This window comes from Anthonomus grandis, chromosome 4, assembly GCF_022605725.1.
Source record: "Anthonomus grandis grandis chromosome 4, icAntGran1.3, whole genome shotgun sequence".
NCBI classification, from domain to species: Eukaryota; Metazoa; Arthropoda; class Insecta; order Coleoptera; family Curculionidae; genus Anthonomus; species Anthonomus grandis.
The window spans coordinates 37101413-37121869 of NC_065549.1; the positions used below are offsets into that span (position 1 = coordinate 37101413).

The 20457-nt window shown below is 33.6% G+C and overlaps 2 protein-coding genes across 6 annotated transcripts in view; one reads left to right on the forward strand and one right to left on the reverse strand.

The window, feature by feature from the left end:
* Window positions 1–20457, forward strand: part of LOC126735604 (protein PFC0760c-like) — a 92374-nt gene that overhangs the window by 48656 nt on the left and 23261 nt on the right. The window lies entirely within an intron of this gene.
* The window catches only part of LOC126735603 (WD repeat-containing protein 81), a 295976-nt gene that overhangs the window by 22822 nt on the left and 252697 nt on the right, over window positions 1–20457 (reverse strand). Inside the window, exon 33 of one of the 3 annotated variants that reach the window (XM_050439651.1) lies at window positions 13881–13980. The exons of the other annotated variants lie outside the window; for them this stretch is intronic. Coding sequence (XP_050295608.1) covers window positions 13896–13980 — 85 coding nt within the window. The 3' untranslated portion in view covers window positions 13881–13895. Of the gene's footprint in view, window positions 1–13880; window positions 13981–20457 lie in introns of those variants that run through there. 3 annotated transcript variants of the gene reach the window in all.

Below are 20457 nucleotides of genomic sequence, written 5' to 3' on the forward strand. Positions count from 1 at the left end.
ATTATTCAAGGTACTTTTATTTCTTGAGAACAGGATTGCCTGTGTTTTACCAGAATTAATAAAAAGTTTTTTTCAGCCCAATCAGAGATCCTCTGTAAGTGAGCATTAATTAAATTTAAGGCTTCAAGCAGGCAACCAACCAATAATGGCAGATACATTTGCAAATTATCTGCATACTTGTGATATCTGCAGTAAATTATTTTATGAACAAAGTCAGCCACAAGTATTATAAAGAGACGTGGTCCCAACACCGACCCTTGCGGGCGGCGGGTGCATTCCCTGAGTTACATTTCTCCACCCAGGAGTTACACACCCTCGTCCACACCCTCGTCATTAGTCAGCTTTACTGCCTGTTGCCTGTTTTGAAGGTAGCTTTTAAACCACCCATTTGCCTGAATATTGTAGTGCCTTAGTTTTGCCATTAAAAGTTCTATATTGAGAGTATCAAAGGCTTTTGTCATATCTATCAAAACAGAGGGACAACATTGTCCATTATCCAGAGATAGAGCAATCTCTATTGGTACTTTTAAAAGAGCTTTCGTACAACTATAATTTGGTCCAAAGCCAGACTGAAATTTTGGGATAATGTTTCTGCTTAATAAATAATCCAGCAATTGACCTTTTACAATTTTCTTAATTAGTTTAGATAAAGTTGGCAAAATACTAATTGGTCTTAGTTCGTTAATATTGGTTAAATTGTTCACTTTAGGTACTGGAGTAACAAATGCTTTTTTCCAGATGTCAGGGAGACATACAGAAGATAAATAATTATGAATCATATTCACTAGAGGTTGTAGGCAAATAGGAATGCAAGCTTTTAACATTCTTATAGAGATCTCATCTACCCCAATAGTATTACTTCTTATTCTGTTTATGGTTTTATAAGCTTCATTTTCAGAGACTAGTTTAAATTGAACCAAGCATTTTGAGACCCACGCTTATATAAACATTTTGCGCTGTCCTTGCAATAGTTAAAAAAATATTTCATATAAATAAATCGATTAAAATGGTATTCATAAAAAACCCATTGACCCGACGAAAGTGCTGTTCGACTACCAAAAGCTCGTCGAGGAAGTAGCCACTTTCGATCGAACAAGGTCAGCCCATGTGACCCAGTGACCAACATTTCCAAAGCACAAATCGAGACAAACTGCCGTTCGTGGTCCGGTTCGGTCGACCCAGAATTAAACGTAATTTAAAAAGAGTTTTGTCGTTTGTCACCTGTAAAAACGAAAAATATTTTTATTCTTAAACATGGAAACTAATTTTATTTTATTAGTTCTAAAACGGTAATTTTATTTTTTACGTTAATAAAGCTTATGGCTCGCGTCGCTCACGACATGTTCATTAATAAAAGGAAAAAAAACACGAGACATTTATAAAACAATGTAAGTTATACTCAACAGCACGTAACAGTATAATTATTAATGTCTTCACAAGTGTGAAAATGTGCTCTTTGTTTACTTACGCTCGTGTTATTTACACGGGTTGTTTAGCGCGCAATTGACCCGAAAAAATTAATTATGTATTTTCTTATTTTGTTATCTAAAATGAAATAGCACACAGAAATATGGAAAACTTATTTAAGGTTTGTAAGTCGAAGTCCATTCTTGAAGTGGAGTGGCTTCTGAGTGAAATGAAAATGTCAATCTTTTTGTCAAGAGTAATGAATTTCGATGAATTTACTCATCATTATCAGACTCTTACACTAAATGTTTACTGGTAATCTTATTAAAGGGTTTTACAGTAAACTGACCAAAAGTTTCGAAATTTCTAAAGAAGGGTGGACAGAAACTATAGCAGATACCTGACATCAGCTGATGCAAAAAATATGGAGACAGGAAACGATTCCAAATAACTGGAAAAAAGGAACATGGAAAACATGGAAGACAACTATAGAGGTATCACACTCCTTAACACGTAATATAAAGTTCTGTTCAACATAATTAGGAACCGAATAACTCCATATGCAGAAGAAATAGTAAAGTTTATTTATTTATTTATTTATTTACGGAATCCATTTACAAAAGTGTTACATAGCATACCCATACAAACATATATATTTAGATACAAAACTATCTATAAATCAATAAAAAGTGTAGATGAGTTAATTAATTAAAGCCCTTATGAAATAATATGCTTTAACTGCCCCTTAAAAGATGTAACCCTAGAGTCAAAAAAGCTTATCTGTTCTGACAGACCATTAGCACTTCGAGCCATTCGTGTAATTGGCTCATTAATACTATAATTTATATAGTGGAATGGGACTGAAAATATTTCTGATTGTCTATTCAATCTGGAAGGCACCCTAAGTTTAAAAAGAGACAATAACTCGGGACAATCTATAGTAGCATTTAAACCACATCTAAAAGCCGCCACCCTTAAAAATTTATTTTGAGTTTTTTCAATCTGCTCAATGTAGCAGTTATATGACGGGGACCACACAATTGAGTCATACTCCAATATGGACCTAACAAGAGAGCAATAAAGTAATTTCAAAGTAAACAAAGACAAATCAGTAGTAGACCGTTGGATAAAACCCAGCATTTTTATTGCTCTACCAGTCACCTGATTGATGTGACTTTTAAAAGACAACCTGAAGTCAATAAATATTCCTAAGTCAGAAACCTCTGTTTCGACACCAATTGCTACATTATTTATTTTATAAAGAAAAGCAATAGGGTTTCTTTGCTTAGAAAAATTAATCTTATGGGACTTATTGATATTAAGGGACATTCTATTCTAATCTATCTAATTCTAATCAAAGAACAAATTAAGGTCTTTTTGCAGGAGCACAGCATCAGAAAGGGATGTGATACGCCTAAATAGCTTCACATCATCAGCAAACATTAGCACACGATAATTTTCAAGTTTCCAAACTAAATCAATCAAAAAGAGGCAAAACAAAACAGGGCCTGAGTGAGAGCCCTGAGGCACCCCAGATGGCACCAAAATTTCAGAGGAACATGTACCTCCGAGATTAACAATCTGGGTTCTACCTCTGATAAATCCCGAGATCCACTGAAGAAGAGGCCCCATAATATCTAAAGCCCTAAGCTTCTGCAAAAGTACCCCATGGTTAACCCGATCAAAAGCCTTGGAAAAATCTGTATATATTGAGTCAACCTGAAGTCCCTTCTCCAAGCAGCGGTAGAGGTAGTTGACATACAGCACCAAATTAGCATCAGTAGATCTGCTTTTTATAAATCTAAATTGCTCAGGATTAAATAAAGATTTAAAACTCCAGGCAATCCTATCACTGACCAGGCAGTCAAGTAGCGTTGGCAACTCAGATTGGTTACACACAGCCCGATAATTGGAAATTTCATTTCTACTACCAGATTTAAAAATGGGTTTTAGAAAACTTTTCTTCCAGAGAGTGGAATAAGAACGAGTACCTAGAGATTTGTTAAAAATGAACAGTATTGGTTTCGTAAGAACACAAACACAAGTTAAGAGAATGCTAAAGTGAATTTAGAAGGAAATGATTAAGAACAGACCAGCTATTTACTACATTAAGACAACTGTTAGAAGAATGCTGGGAATTCGATATGTGCGTACATACATTGTGTACTCTCTATATGTGTACACAATCTATTCGTAAACTTAAGATGATAGCTTAGTATCTTCAGAGCAAGCTTATAGTCAGCACTAGAAAAACTTGGAAAACCCAGCAAACTTTAATAACTAATAATAATAATAATAATAATAATAATAATAATATTTATTTATTTACGAAGATTTCAAATCCTTATAGAGCCAAATACATAAATAAACATAAATACATCCATAGGGTTAGAAAAAAAACGAAATTCGTGAAAAGTCAGAACATGTAGTACATACATTACAAACACCTTTATATCTAATGGCTGTTAAAATTATTTAAAGCATGTTACTACTTACAATTACAATACATATGAAATGTGTGCCTATATTTTTTAAAAATCCAGTTTTTTAATTTTTTTTTAAACAACCTCTCGTTACTTATTAAGAGTTTTAGGGTTCCTGGAAGACAAGTATAAAATTTTGCTGCTAAGTAAGAAGCAGATTTATGGCCAATTTCTTTTTTTGAACAAGGAACCATTACATAGTCAGTATTGTATCGTTTTGGTCTATTATGTTGATCAGGTCGGAGAATTATTTTGTTTTTGGCAATGCACATAACAATATTGAAGAAATTTGATTGTCGCAAATCGAACACTCTGGATTGAGCAAAGATCTGGTTGCTCGCATAAGTTTTAGTTTGATTGTAGAGGACTTTAAGAATCCATTTCTGAATTACATCCGAGTTTTTAAGAGTCTACTTCCCCAACCATGTTAAAAAATATGCAAACAAACTGTGTTAAAAAACATTCCATATTTTAACACAGATTGAACTAGGGCACAATAAATTGTTTTAAGTTTTTCAACTTTGAATATTATTTTTAAATGAGCAAATCTGGTTACAAGGTACCTAGTTTTTGTAACTACATAGTTTATCTGTTGGTCCCATCTTAGGTGACTATCTATCATAATACCGAGATATTTGACAACAGCAATTTTGGAGATTGTGACGTTAGGATGTAAATGGCAAAAATTTTGTTTTGTGCTCATTTAGTATTAATTTATTAATCTGAAACCACTTATATATTTCTCTAAAATCTTATTCAATTAACTCTTTTAAAGACATCCACGACTCTACTTCATAAAAGATAACAGTATCGTCGGCAATATAAGAATAGGAATGATTAAATTATGCGTTGTTAAGGATCATATGGTGTAATTAAAATAGACGGCCAATACAATGAAATATGTATTTGTTACAACAACTGGCCTAAAATAAAGGGATGGATGAACTGTCGCCAAATAACCTAGGCTTGGTGTGAAAAAAAAACCAAACTAAGTATAAACATCTGAGATTGATTCTAGCGCATGCAGATCACTTAGATCTTGTGGGAAGAAATACAATTAGCGTAAAACAAGCTTTAAGAAAAATCGAAAAAGAAGCTCAAAATAGGATTGAGAGTCAACGAGAAGAAAACGAAGTATGTATATGCATATGAAACGAAACATCAGATCGAATATGAAAAAATGTTACCATGGATGGGTACAACTTCGAGCACGTACATTCTTTTGGATGCCTTTAATAGCATCAGATAATAAAGTTAAAGTAGAAATAAGACGGCGCATGCTACAAGGAAATAAATGCTATTACACAACCCAGCAAATATTACAATAAACAATCAGACAAACAAGAGTAAATATATAGCCAGTTGTAACTTATGCTAGCAAAACATGGATCATGATCATACAAGACAGAAAACATGATAGAAGATATATGAACTTTATAATAGTCCAAGTATAGCACAAGAAATCAAGTCAAATATATTAAGACAGTTGGGACATGTCTAGAGGAGTAATGACTTAAGGCTAATTAAAATGGTTTGGGAAGACTAACAACAAAAGACCATTTGTAATATTACTCTGGGGGTGCTCAACTGGGAAGAAGCCACTCAGGATCGGAGGGAATTAAGGAGAATTGTTAAGGCGGCCAAGACCCACCCCGGATTGTAGGTCCATTGATGCATGAATGGACCAAAAATTAAAATCTTGTACAAAGATGTACGTCGTAACATTTTTCCAGCCACATCTCTAAATAAAAATAAAATAAACACCTCATTTGTTCAATATGTTCCATAAGACAGCCTGTAAATTAGGAACTCTGCACTTTTTAACATTGCCATATGATAATGTGGCAATGTTATGTTATGAACATAATAGATGACACCTTGGAACATCAATCTCCATCTGACTACTGACTCTCCGTCGAGAACATCCGAAGTGGATATGCAATTTATAAAGGAAGCAACAGAAAAAAAACAAAATCCCTTATTTACTGTACGTTAATGACTTTATGACTGAAACTCAACCAAGTATAGGTAAATCAGAAATTACATAAGTATGGAGTTTGGAATTATAATTAAAAATGGTTTAAGGACATTAAAAAGGACAAGTATAAAAATTGACGACGCAACAGTCTTTAGATCTCTCAAAGAATATATAAATAGCAGGAAATGGAAAAAAATTAAAATAATAATTACAAGCAAATGAAAAAGAAGCTTACCCAAGAATATTTAGGAGAATCCTCAACGCTGAGCTTAGGGCCAAGAATAACTTGTCGGCCATCAACACTAGCAGTTCCAATGTTGCAATACAGCTTTGGAGTATTAAAATGGACTCAGGTAGAAATCAATAGACAGGAAAACAAGAAAGCGTCTGACCATATATGGCGCGTCACACCCAAGTTCGTTGTACATAGACTCTAAGTCCCAAGAAGAATTGGAGGTATTGAACTTCTTTATTACACTGGTTTCTTCTGGACTAGCTGTTATTGCTCTTGCCGGTTTTCTCAGTTGCAACTGCGTGCTATGGTACTTTTAGCTCCTATACTACTTTTCTCTGTAGCATCTGGGTGCTGAGGTTGGGTTAAATTTTTATTTAACCCAATTTTTGATTATTGTTTATAACCTATTTCAGGATAGGAAAGAGTAATTAGGCTTCCGGGAAAGGTTACCACTTATCTTTAGGCGGAGCCAGAGCCCGAGCCCTACTCCTCGCAGAAAAAACAAAGCCTGAGTGAGTGAGCGATCTCAGTCCTTTGGTTTCAACTTAGACACTGAAAGAACTGTTTTAGTTAGTATTTTTGAATTCGGCGGCTAATATCACATTACGCCTTTCCATGGCCGGTTTTCTCTTGGTCTCAGGAGAAATTCTCCTATTAGGGAGTTGTGCACACTTCTGACTTTTTCCTTGAACTTTGAATGTTTTTTAACTATGTATTCTTGAATTGTATCAAGTTTGAGTGCAGATCAACATTCCTTACGAAGAAGGGTGCAAGAGTGAACATCCTCAAATACTAGCTCTGAAATACCTGAAGCTTTCTGATGTTCGTCTTCGTGGTATTCCAGAAAATGTTTGAGGCGTAAAGCAGTTTAGGACGTAGAAGCTGTTTATAGACCATTAATTTATTAGTCAAAGAGAGCTTACTGCTCCTGCAGAAAAAGGAGTAGAGTGCATGAAGGGTTCCACTGCATGAATTAATTTGCTTTATAATGTGCGTTTTGAAGTTATTCTTTTTGTCGAAATATACTCCTAGGTACTTTATTTCGTCTTTCCAGAAGACCAGCGTGCCCGAAATTGCCAAATTTGGGATGTTGCGGTCATGCTTTTTTGTTATTAGAATGGCCTCTGTTTTCTTACTATTTATTTTGATTTTCCAGTTTTAACTCATTAGTGTGGAGGTTGCTTAAACTCGGGGACTAGTACGATATCGATATTTAAAAGAAAATGAGACATACCTCGGAATAGTTTATAGGCGAAAAGTGAGGAAACTACATGAACACACTCTGTTGATAGATAATAAAGAGCAAGGTTCCTAAAATTAATATCTGTGGTTTCAAACGCATTGCTGTAAACAATAAGATAAACATTGCTGAACTCTTATCAGCTGCTTCATATATGTATCACCTAGGAGTACTAGGACACGTAATAAAATGGAGATTGCACTAAGAAAATAATAGTGCCTGAGATCAGTAGTCGATTTGGCGTAAATTAATTTTTCTAGTATCTTATACACACCCAAAAAACTCATCAGGTCGTAAATCAGAAAACGTTACTAGTTTATTATTGTTGGGCACAAAAAGGAAACCAGAAGATTTCTACTGATTATAGGAAATTCGCCATACAGAATGCTTTCATTAAAAATATATACACGAAAAGAGATTATAACTGGGAAATAGAGTTTAATCATTTGTATCGTTAGGCCACCAGACCAATAGAAACCTATATATCAATAGAACTAGTAGAACTATTACAAAACAGAAAGTTGATGTTCATATCGCCTCATCTCACTCTGACCATTATCCAAAATTGCTCAAAACTTTTTACATATACAGAAAGGTCGTCCCTTATGTATGCGCATACTCCGCCTTCTGGAAATGTGTCATAGCTAAAACCTCATCAGTTTTATAACATGTCTCCGCTCTATCTAAGTCTGTGATTCCAAGAATTTCAAGTTTCAAACTCTTTGTTTGATGTTTAAGCATTAATACTTCAAAAGATGTAATAAGTTTTAACTTCATTGTCAAATACTTATTCAAATAAAGATTTGAGTATCTTCTATACAGGGTGATTCATTAAGAATGGACAATCTCTGAACTGGAGATACTTTACACCAAAATATGGCGATTGAGCTTAACATGTCTTATACAAATGTTGCAGGTTTACGAGATACAGGGTATTTAAAGTTGGAATTTTAATTTGAAATTTCTTAATAATTTTGTGATTTTAAGAATGAAAATTACGAATTTTGTGGTGAATTTAGCATTATTTATACAGGGCGTTAGTTACACCCTGTTACTTAGGTAAATTACAACATATAGTTTTGTCTAATAAGTTATGGCTAAAACGACTAGAAAATCTAAAAGGCAGTTCAATTTTGAATAAAAAAGGTACTCTTGTTTATTTCATGTAACTCTATCAGTTTTTAAGTAATCCTAAGCCACCGTTATTACACTGACTTTTTTTCAAGTAGTCTTGGGTTAGCACTTATCAGTTTTTCGTGTAAAGAATTTATATGACAATTTTACTGTCACTAAGTAAGAGTGTATTATTTAGTTAAAATTCTAAAATAAGAAAATGCCACGTCATAATGAATATTCCAACAGTGAAATGCGTGAAATGATTTGCGTTTTTGCTCAGTCAAATTATAGTAGACTTGGTGCAGCCAGAAGGTATTTAGAAACCAAATCGAAGACAACCCAATCACAAACTGTTCAGACGTATTTATACCCGCTTGGGCGAAACAGGGTGTTTTCGTCCTAAAACCTTAAATGGTGCTCCAAAAAATATCAACGTCGCTGATAAATGAGAGGTTTTAGCTCGTATTTAGGAAAATCCAGATCTCAGTACTCGTCGGTTAAGTACGGCAACAGGAATAAACCAATCGTCTATCTGAGGAGTTTTAAAGAAAGAGAATCTCCGTCCATATCACTATACTCCTATCCAATATTTACTACCTCAAGATTTACCAATAAAAAAAACAGTTCGCATACAGTTTGCTCAATTTATGCTAGATAAACAATCCGAAAACCAAGAATTTCTTAATGACCTTCAGATTTCTTTTCACCGATGAGGTGACATTTACTAGACGAGGTGTTTTTAATTGGAAAAAACAATCATTTGTGGGACTCCGAAAATCCACATGCTCTAAAGGAACGACATTTTCAGTATGAATTCAAGGTAAATATTTGGTGTGATATCTGGTTTTTTTATTGGTCATATTGAACTTCCTCCTGAATGGGCCCCTCTATTTAAACTTCCTTGAACAACAGTTACATCCACTACTAAAAGATGCACCATAAGGCGGAACATGTGGTTTATGCAAGACCACACGGGGCGCCTCCACATTTTTCTCCTCTGCCAGTACGGCGATACCTGAATGAAGATTTTTCTCACCGGTGGATTTGACGTCGCAGTGAATTTGTTTGGTCATCTAGAAGTCCAGATTTAAACCCTCTAGACTTCTCAATATGGTCACACATGAAGGACATGGTTTACAAAGATGCAATTAATTCCCTTGAAGAATTACGACAGAAAATTCAAGAAGCTATCGACAAATATTATTTAATATTCAAAGATCTTTAAGGAGACGCCTTACAAAGTGAGCATTTAGAGGGGCATTTTGAGCATTTACTTTGAAGTTTTCTATTAATATTGTTACTGATTGTTATTTGTTGTCTTTACTGTTATTACCGAGCATAGTAGTAATTTAAAAGAATAAATTCCTATTAAGCCATTGTAATAACGGTGGTTTAGGATTTTTTACGCTGAATGTTTAAAATGCAAATAACTTAAAAACTGATAGAGTAACATGAAATAAACAAGAGTACCTTTTTTATTTAAAAATGAACTGCCTTTTAGATTTTCTAGTCGTTTTAGCCATAACTGATTAGGCAAAAAAGATATATTGTAATTTACTTAAGTAACAGGGTGTAACTAACGCCCTGTATAAATGATGCTAAATTCACCACAAATGCGTAATTTTCATGTCAAAATACATAAAGTCGCCAATATTCAACACGATACTGCTTAAAATCATAAAATTATTAAGAAACCTCAAATTAAAATTCCAACTTTAAATACCCTGTATCTCGTAAACCTACAACATTTGTATAGGACATGTTAAGCTCAATCGCCTTATTTTGGTATGTAGTATCTCCAATTCAAAGATTGCCCATTCTTAACGAATCATCCTGTATAGAAAAGACTAGACTCTACACTTGATAAATCGTATTATTTTCAGTTTACTGGAATAATCCGGTTCCTCAGTTTATTTTTCGGAAGCACATATGATTTTAAAGCAGAAAAAAATGAAACGGGCATGCGGTTCCGTTTGTCTGATTAAGCTAATTTCTATTAATAATTTATATCAATTCTCATCTGGCCACAAGCATATCGTCATTCAAAGAAACTACATATATTTCGTTAAAAAATATTAATCTCTAGTTAATGAATGGCATTTTCACTGTTAAACCGAAATCGGATACAGAGAAAACGAAACATCGCCCTCGGGCAATTTGCTCTGTAAATCGGTTAAACAAATGTAGCTCGTCATCATTTGGTTGCACGATGAAAGTTCGTGAATGTGGTACGCCGCGAAATCAAACGATTTTTTTTGCTTTTTTGTTAATTTATTGCTTTTTTTAACACTTAATATATTTCTGTATATTTTAAATTTAATTCTTATTAAAAGAAATAAAAATATAGTAACATTATTATTATTAAAAAATACATAACAAAAGATTACTTTTTGAATTAACATTTAGTGTATAGTTAATTTTATTAATGGTATGTATTAAAATATTATAAACATTTTAAATACATACCTGAATACATAATTATTTTAACATAATAAATACATTAATTCAAATATTTTAATAAATACAAAAATATTAAACAGATATAATTATTTTTTAAGGTAAATTATTGCCTTAATCCCTTGCGTTCTCGAATTGAAGTAGTAAAAAATTGAATGAATCTATCGTAAGCATAAATCTAACACTGCTGGTACGGACGGTTTTAGTAAAAAGTTTATCGACCTTCTTTTTCCAACTAACTTCTTTTATAAAACAATCTCTCTGTCAGCCGACATTTTCAAGATCTTAAAAAATTGTAAATGTTTTGCCAATCGCTAAAATAAATATTCCTTTTGATGTCTATTAGTTTTCTTCATTTTTTTCGGAAATACTTGAAAACATTATAGCTGAGGAAATAATTTCTTAAATAATAGCCTTAAAACACTATACAGCACTAAAACCGCTCTAGCTAAAGTGACTCATGATATAACCTCTTGTGACCAGGGTAACCGGACATTGTTTCTGTTTCTTGTTTACAATAAAAGTATTTGATAATGGTAATCCTAAATTAATGTGCTTAAAGCTTAAGTATTTTGATTTTATTGAAAGCATCCTTAACTTACTCAAAGTCTATCTCTCTACTAGACATGAGAGAGTGGTTTTTGAAAGAATACTGTTACAAGATGTTTGGATTGTCTGCGTGCGCATCAATATGCATATAATTTTCAGCTCTGTTAAAGTTTTTCATATCACAATTAGCGGAAAGACACATTAGTCAAGATATTAATATTATACAGTGCATCCCAAAAGTTATGTCTAAATTCATTTAAAATTCAGGGGTGTGTTCGAAAAAAAAACGCTCGAACCCGTCGATTTTTATTTCAAGTTGCGCATTTTTGTACTTGAAGTTTGTATATAAGTTGTTGCTCAAAATAAATTACGACCATCAACTTCATTTTTTCAAATGAAAGCGCCTTTTTTTATTTTATCTTTGAATTTCGCGTGGAATTTTGCTTATGTTTCATGCATCATGTCCTATACCTAAAGTCAATAGTTATCGAAAAAAAGACGATTCATGTAACAAATAAAAAAAGAACAAAAATTAAGTTAAATGTTCAAAATAGTTGCCATTCACGGCTTGACAATATCCAAGGCGATCAATAAAGTCTCGTTGCACATTTTCAATCACTTTCGGAGTTATGGCGCGCACTTCTTCTGCGAATTCTCTCTTTCAAGTCATCTAGATTATTTGGTCTATTAACAAATACCTTCGACTTGAGGTATCCCCACAAAGAAAAGTCCATTGTTGTTAGGTCAGGCGCCCTAGCAGGCCATTCGATGGGTCCTCTCCTTCATATCCACCGATTGGGAAAGGTTTTATCCAAAAATGTACGCACAGTGGCAGCATAGTGCGAAAGAGCGCCATCTTGCTGGAAAATTAGTTCTTCGTCAGGATAGTCTGGGTCCAATGGATTTAGAAATAAAGCTAGTAATGCTGGAACGTTAAAGTCTGTTCAAAGAAAAAGGGACCTATTACTCTTCCGCGCACTATTCCACACCACACATTTAGTTTTTGAGGGTACTGGGTGTTTACCTCTATCATCCAATGCGGATTTTGTCTGTTCACACTACCATTCAAACAGAACGTGGCTTCATCAAGTTGTCAAAACGTCAAGTTGTTCATTTTCATCTCGAGCAGGACGACTAGATTTCGGCAGATCTCTAACATGACCGAATTCTCTAAATTTAGCCTCTATTCTACTCACCACCTTTTGACATATCGGAGGACGATCAGGATGGAGTTCATTAAATAATTGAGCAGCTTCTCTTTGAGTACGTGTTTTTTTTCTATTTTTTCTCGTTTCGTTAACTTTACCATTGTGAAAACCGCAACTTTGCTCGTACACTTCACACTTGACAATATCTGTTTGGCGTACAACTGTCATACAGTTTCTATGAAAATACACGGTCACGACCCAACAATAAAAAAACACGAATGAATGGAATTTTGCTCTGTATAAAAATTCTCAGAGATAAGGTGACTCGTAAGGTCAACTTCAATTATAGTGTTTGGTCGTCTTTTTTTCGATAACTGTTGACTTTAGGTATAGGACATGATGCATGAAACATACCTAGAATTCGACGCGAAATTCAAAAATGAAATAAAAAAAGGTGCTTTCATTTGAAAAAATTAAGTTGATGGTCGTAATTTATTTTTAAGCAATCCTGTATATACAAACTTCATGTACAAAAATGCGCAACTTGAAATAAAAATCGACCGGCCTGAGCGTTTTTTTTCGAACACACCCCTGAATTTTAAACGAATTTAGACATAACTTTTAGGATGCACTGTATGTAGAATCTCCTCATGCCACTGCTTAGTATTAAATTCCATAAAAACAAACTTCTGATTTTTGAAAAAAAGCGTTCTTTTAAACTTAACATTGGCAGTAGCAGAATTATGGCCACAGACTCCAGCAAGAATTTGGGTGTTATTTTTGATAGGCGCTTAAGATATATAAAACATGCTTCAAGGATTATTCAAAAAAGCTTTTGTAAATTAAGGACTCTTTATATACAGAGTGTCCCAAAAGTTGACGACCAAAGGAAAGGAGTTAATAGAGGAGGTCATTTGCAGTGGCTATTAAATTAATTAATCTGGTCAGTTGATGTTCCTACTTGATTGCGAATTCTTTATTGACGGCAGTTTTTGTGACGCTACCTTTAAAGATAAGTGTTCCTTTGGAGACTCACTAGGTGAGTTTCATATTAACATATTAACCATTTACAGAAAGTATATAAAAGATTAATCATTTCGCAATTTGTACGTCAATTTACTGGTTAATTTGTTAACACGAAAAAAATGTTTTTTACGCTGAGTGATGTTTAAACTGCAAATGATCATGTTTGTCATGAAAAGTTTCACGGGGCTCTTATTGACCTAAAAGCACAGTGGGATATACACATTAAGACTGTAGCCTCCAAAGCAAACAAGAATTTTTACCTACCAGGTCCCCTTGAATCTTGACTGAATAATATGCGATACGCCGATGATACCATGGTGATAGCACATAGATTGGAAGCACTGCAAAGGTTAATAGATTAAATCACGCAGTTTAGTCAACAATATGGTCTTAATATCAACGTAAAGAAAACGAAACAAATGATCATCAGCAAAATATATATAAATGGAGATCACCTCCATAACAATAAATAAATATATTTATTGAAACCAATTCTTATACAGCAAAGAGTTGAATCTAAAAAAATATCACTGTAGTTTAGCCTGTTTAACCTGTTAGTTTTAAAAAACTAATCAGTTGCCTTTTGGCTTACAATTAGGTATATATTACAACTAGGTATGAATTTAAAGACAATCATTAGGAATAGTTACTTATTTAATGATAATTCTGATGCGGTAAAATATTTTAATATTTTTGGATAAGTGATACAAGTCTTTTTTGATTGACATTTTTATTAAGCTGGACTTGGACTAAAATCACTTATTCCATAACTAATTCTAAATATTGGAGAAAAAAGATTTTATTGCTACTAAACGTCACAATGAATGTTCAAAACGTGAAACACCTGCTCTAATACACATTCGGCAACGGCGGATGAAATTGCTTTTTATGCGGAAGGCCTTTTTATCATTGGTAATAACGTTGTCTCATTTTTCTTCGTAGTTCTACTTAAGTCTGGCTTTCATTAAAAAAAAAACAAGTTTTTCGTAATATCTCTATGGAAAAAGTCTATGAGGTTCAGGTCAGGTCAGCGGGGCGGCCATTGGATAGTTCTTGCCCGTTCAATCCATCAATCAGTAAAAGTAATATCGAGATGTTGCCTTACGGTTCAGGCAGAGTGATGAGGAACACCATCGTTTGCACTATGTTGCATTCCTGCATATTTATTATGAACCATTTGTAAAAGTTTACTTGTAATAGTAGAAACGGACTAATACCACAAACTCCAAAATGAGAAATAACCTAAAGTGTAAGAAATCTAACAGACGGTACATAAACAAACCTAACTTGTTGACAAAACATGAAGCAAACAACTACCCACACGACGAAGCAACTATTAGTTGATCTTATAAAGCATCTTTATTTTTCTTATCATAAAATAGTAACTTGTTCTGATACCTGTTCGGTTTTGGCCGTACGTGTGTTTTGTAGCAGCATTAAAATTCACACGCAAAAATATGTATGTAAAACTTAAACACATTGAACAATTACCATTTTCTAAGTAGTGACAGTAGCAATTATGCATGCAGTTAATATTTGTGAAAAGGTACATTCTTTAGGACAACACTCGTAACAAATATCAAGTAAATACGTGAAGATATTGTTTCTTATTTTTTTTTTAAAGAATGCATGACACGGTAATAGCTTTTAAACTATTATCAATCGGATAATAATATACAGGGTGTTTCAGAACTATGGGCTCAAACTTCTAGGGGTTGTTCAGTGCAACAGTAGAATCCATTTGAGTATAGGAACCCATGTCCAGAAATGTGTCACTACGCCACTACGGCCCTAAGACGCGTTTAAATTTAGAAAAAATATTAATTACCTAAATAGGATCTGATCCATTTATTTTTACCTTTTGTATATGATACCATCACAACAATTGTTCAAAATGTCTTCCTCCAACCTCAATACACCGATTTAAACGCCGAACATGATTTCGGCGGACTACGCTAAAAATTTGATCCTCGTTTTGAATGATTTCAAATGCTACTGTTATTCGTCCAATTAAGTCTAGCTCTGATACTAGTGGAGTTTCGTAGACTAAAGACTTTACATGTCCCCACAAGAAAAAATCGAGCGACGTTAAATCGGGTGACCTAGGAGGCCAAGAAACTGCTCCACCTCTGGCAATCTAACGGTGCCAATACCGCTGAGCCAAATACTCGCGTACTTGTACAGCAAATTGAGTCGGCGCTCCATCATGCTGAAACCACATTTGCTGTCTAACGTTTAGTGGAACATTTTCAAGAAGTTCTGGGAGAACTTCCTCCAAGAAAGGCAGATACATAGGTCCTGTTAACCGTTCCTGTAAAAGGTATGGCCCAATTAAATAATCATCAACAATGCCTGCCCATACGTTGACAGACCAACGATTCTGATGTTTTCTTGGAAAAATTGCATAAGGATTTTCTTCGTCCCAAACATGGCTATTCCTACTATTAAAAATACCGTCTCTTGTAAAAGAGGCTTCATCGCTCCACAAAACATATCGCAAAAATTGGGTTGTGCAATGATGTGATCCAGAAGCCATCGACAAAATTGAACTCTAGGATGATAATCGTCTGCAGTCATACCTTGAACTTTCTGGAAGTGGTAAGGATGGAGTTGTTGCTCGTGTAGTATCCGCCAGACAGAAGCGTTACTCATATTCATATTCTTAACGACGTCACGTGTGCTATTTGATGGTTCATCGGCAACTCGCTGAAGCACCTCTTCTTCAAATTCGACCGTTCTTACGGTTCGAGCAACACCATGCATCTTGATCTTAAACATGCCTGTCTCAGCGAGCCGCCGATGAACCGCAATAAACTTTTTGTATCCAGGATGCTGTCGTTCGAAAAACGTTCATGATACAATCGCGATTCTGCTCGTGCATTGCAGTTTGTTGCTCCGTATGCCAAATGCATATCCGCCAATTCTTGATTGGTAAAGTTTTCCATTAGCAATAAATGTTTAAAAATTGTAAGCTATAAAATTTTTAAACATGACATTGAGAATTGACATTGATGAGCGTTGATTTTAAACAGTTGTTGTTATGGTATCATGTACAAAAGGTAAAAATAAATGCAGCAGATCCTATTTAGGTAATTAGTGTTTTTTATAAATTTTAACGCGTCTTAGGGCCGTAGTGGCGTAGTGACGCATTTCCGGACATGGGTTCCTATACTCAAATGGATTCTTCTGCTGCACTGAACAACCCCCAGAAGTTTGATTCCGTAGTTCCGAAACACCCTGTTTAGGGTTGTGTCGATTACAACTGACTTCCTCTATCGCCTACTTTCATTTTACGTTTTGACGTCTACTTTTCGGACACCCGGTATACGGTATAACTTTATTACCCTATATATATTTATAAATCACTCAATATAAACGCGTGATTTAATGATGTTTAGTGTGACCGCATCTAATTTTTCCGTTCACATTGAAATTAAAGTCAACTTATTTTCTTTCTACCATCGTTATTCCAGGTTTCATTTTAAAATAACAAATTTGAAGTGGTCCCGGACAAATCAAAAGGTGTTAGGTCTGGGGATCTAGGAGGCCATTCAACAGGACCTTTTCTTCTTATGCATTGATTAGGATAATTATTTTTTAATCATTGTCTAGCTGGAACTACATAATGACTAGATGCTCTATTCTGCTCAAAATGTAATACACTGTCTCGTAAAAATAAATTGTCGTGTGCGTATAGCGCTGATTTCTTAATTCGACAGATCATGTTTCGAGCACGTTAGCATACATTTCGCCATTTATATTTCCTTCTATAAATAACGGACCATTAAATCTCCCAATATAAAATCCCAAATATGAATTTTGTAAGGCTATACCGTATGTCCATGCCGAGGTTTGTAGTAATTCTGTACACTGTAAAATAGTTCTATAGAACTGTCATAATTTCACAACATTCAATTGTTCTACTGAGGTTATTGTCACTATGTTTTTATAGGGTTTACATTTTATAGAGATGAAATTCTTGTAATTTAAGTACATTCTGTATAAATTCGCGGGGGGTTTTCTTGTTGTAGCTGCCTGACGAGTCGATCAAGTAGGATTTGTTGCAATATGTTCGACTTGTTTTATTTGCGTTGCTCCGTCCAGTACTAGCTATAAGTATAGATTTATTTATTTTTTCATGTTGCGACAGTGCAACTTTCTTGAAACTTTTCCACTAGTTAACGAATCTATATGTGACTTTATTAAGGTTTGCCCTGTAATATGTCTAAATTCACGTCTATTTCTTTATCTTAGTAAAGCATTTGATTGTATTTGTCATAAACATCTATCATAAATGCAGGAATACTTATATCAGAACGACAACAAATCGTCTACAATAATACTCTACAAACACATGTTCTGCACAGCTGAAAATCATCTGAAATTCGGAGTTCGTTCATTATTTCCGATTATATGGTAACTACCTAATAAAGATTCGGGATAGCTACCTAACGGACTCCTGCTTCATGCTAATGACTATATCTAAAGGGAACAATACAGTCTCGGTTTTGGAAAATGTTATTATTTAATTATACTTAAAGTGGTGATACCTGTTTCGCTCCTAAGAGCATCATCAGAGCTTAAAAAGGTTAAAACACGACCAACTGAGTCACATTATACACACTTATTTTTAAGGTGTGATGATCGTAGGAGCGAAACACGTGTTACCACTTTTGAGCTTGAGACTTTCTGTTGTTCTCTTTTGATATGGTTATATCAAGATCTTTTTGAGAATATGGACGACTTCTTTCAATTTCATCAAAACTGGTTTCATTTAACCATGTAGCTGCAAAATCACTATTTGTTCTTCGGAACCTTAGACCTGTGACGGATAAATTTACTCCATATCATGTTTTTAAAGGTAATTATTAGCCTTTAATACAGAGAAGATATAGGAAATAAGAAATATTATATTATCAAATTTCTAATATGGACTAAAAGCACAAGTCACAGAATATAACGTCATATTATACACGAGGCATAGAAACCATTTTTTCTGCACTGCGACCGTCATTATACAAAATCAATTTTTCTGAAATCTTTATGCTTCAAAGTTCTTTTTTTCGACAAAATAAGTGAGTCAATTAAAAATTAATCAAACAAGATTTTAGCTATAAAAGCTATCTGAGAAGTGTAGTCTGACATATGGACAAAGTCTATATATTTCGACTTGAAGATCTAAGCTTATCTGTTTTTAATTGAAATAACCTCTATCTCTTTATTTTTATTGGGGAAAAATCATAGAAATCATTATAGGTTTAATATTGAATTGTAAAAGAAAATTTTAAAACTTACTTCTTAAAACTAAATGCTTAATATAACAACTGGAGGACTGAAGATGATACAGAGTGAAATTATTGTTCGTAACTGTTACATCATTTCATTCTCATAGCAGATTCAACACTTTTAATTTAAGTGGTAATTGTATTAATAATAGTAGTGAAAGAAGTAAAATATTTTATCAAACGTAAAAAAAATTGCACGTAGTAATTAAGCAAGCTTTCCAATAGTGTAATCCGTTAATTTTTTTCGTATATGATAACGGTTGTCCGCATTTCTCTGATGTGTCGATTTAAAGGCTAATGAACTTGCACCAGGTCAGGAACGGATTTAATTAAAAATATGTAAAAATAAAGTTATTCCCCACTAATATTTTTTTAATTAAATTATACCATAATTACATTTTTACGGAAAGATCGAAACATGTTTATTTGATTAGGATGTACAAAAATTACCTATTGAGTATTATTTATTAATAGTCTATCCCATATACATATAGTAGATCAAAAATAATTTGTACGTAAAAAAAGAAAAAAAATAGAATATTACAATAAAAAAAACTTACAAATGAGGTCTCTTCTTTTACTTTTGTCAATCTTAAGTATTATATTTTCCAAATAAAATAGTCAACTCCTATATAAAAATTAAATATCTTATTCTATTCAATTAACAAATTGTATATACAAAAGTAAATATTATTCTATAAAACGACAAACCATACTCAGCACTGATATAATTATTATTATAAAAAATGTATCCCTTATTATATAAATATCCCTTATTAAGTAGAATTTGGCAGTATCTCTTTCTGGTTTTGAAATTTTTTTAAAGCTGATTAATTGGATTTTGTATTTGTACTAAGGCTTGATGTTTGGAAGTCCATAATGAAATCTTTGAGGTGTGGTTATAATGAGATATAGCCTGATCTAGCACGGAAACTGCATTCTTGTAAGACCCAAGCATACAACTCGAATAATCGATGATCATGGCTAATTATCTGCTTATTCGAGTTCGAAGGGAGATAATATGAAGATAAAATCTCTTTAATCAGGGAAGAATTGCTAGAAATCGTATATCGTACTCAAAAGGGTGCAAGAGGAAAGAAATAATGCCATTCTACCGGAAAGAATAGACTATGCGGGAAAAAGAGAGATCAGAAGAAGGAAAAATTAGCCTGCATCTACTCAGTCTTAAAATTATTCATGAGAGAAGTAATAGATATATTCAGGATCATGTAACCGTTTTAATTATAGTCCGCATATTCAAAGAGGCATCAAGAAAGCAGAAATAGCTATTGTAGACAATAATAAAATGCGAGAAGCGATTTGTATAACGTTTGCAAGCAATTTGTATTTCGGCTAACTAATAGCCATCATCAGTTCTACCTAAAACGTTTAAAGAATATAACTTCAAAACTTCACTAGAATTATCACACTAAGGGGTGAAAATAAATAATAAAAAAAAATCTCTCTCCCTGAAGGGGTTAATTTTGTCAAGGGGTATTTTTTGTTATTTTTGTTTTTTATTATTTATTTTGA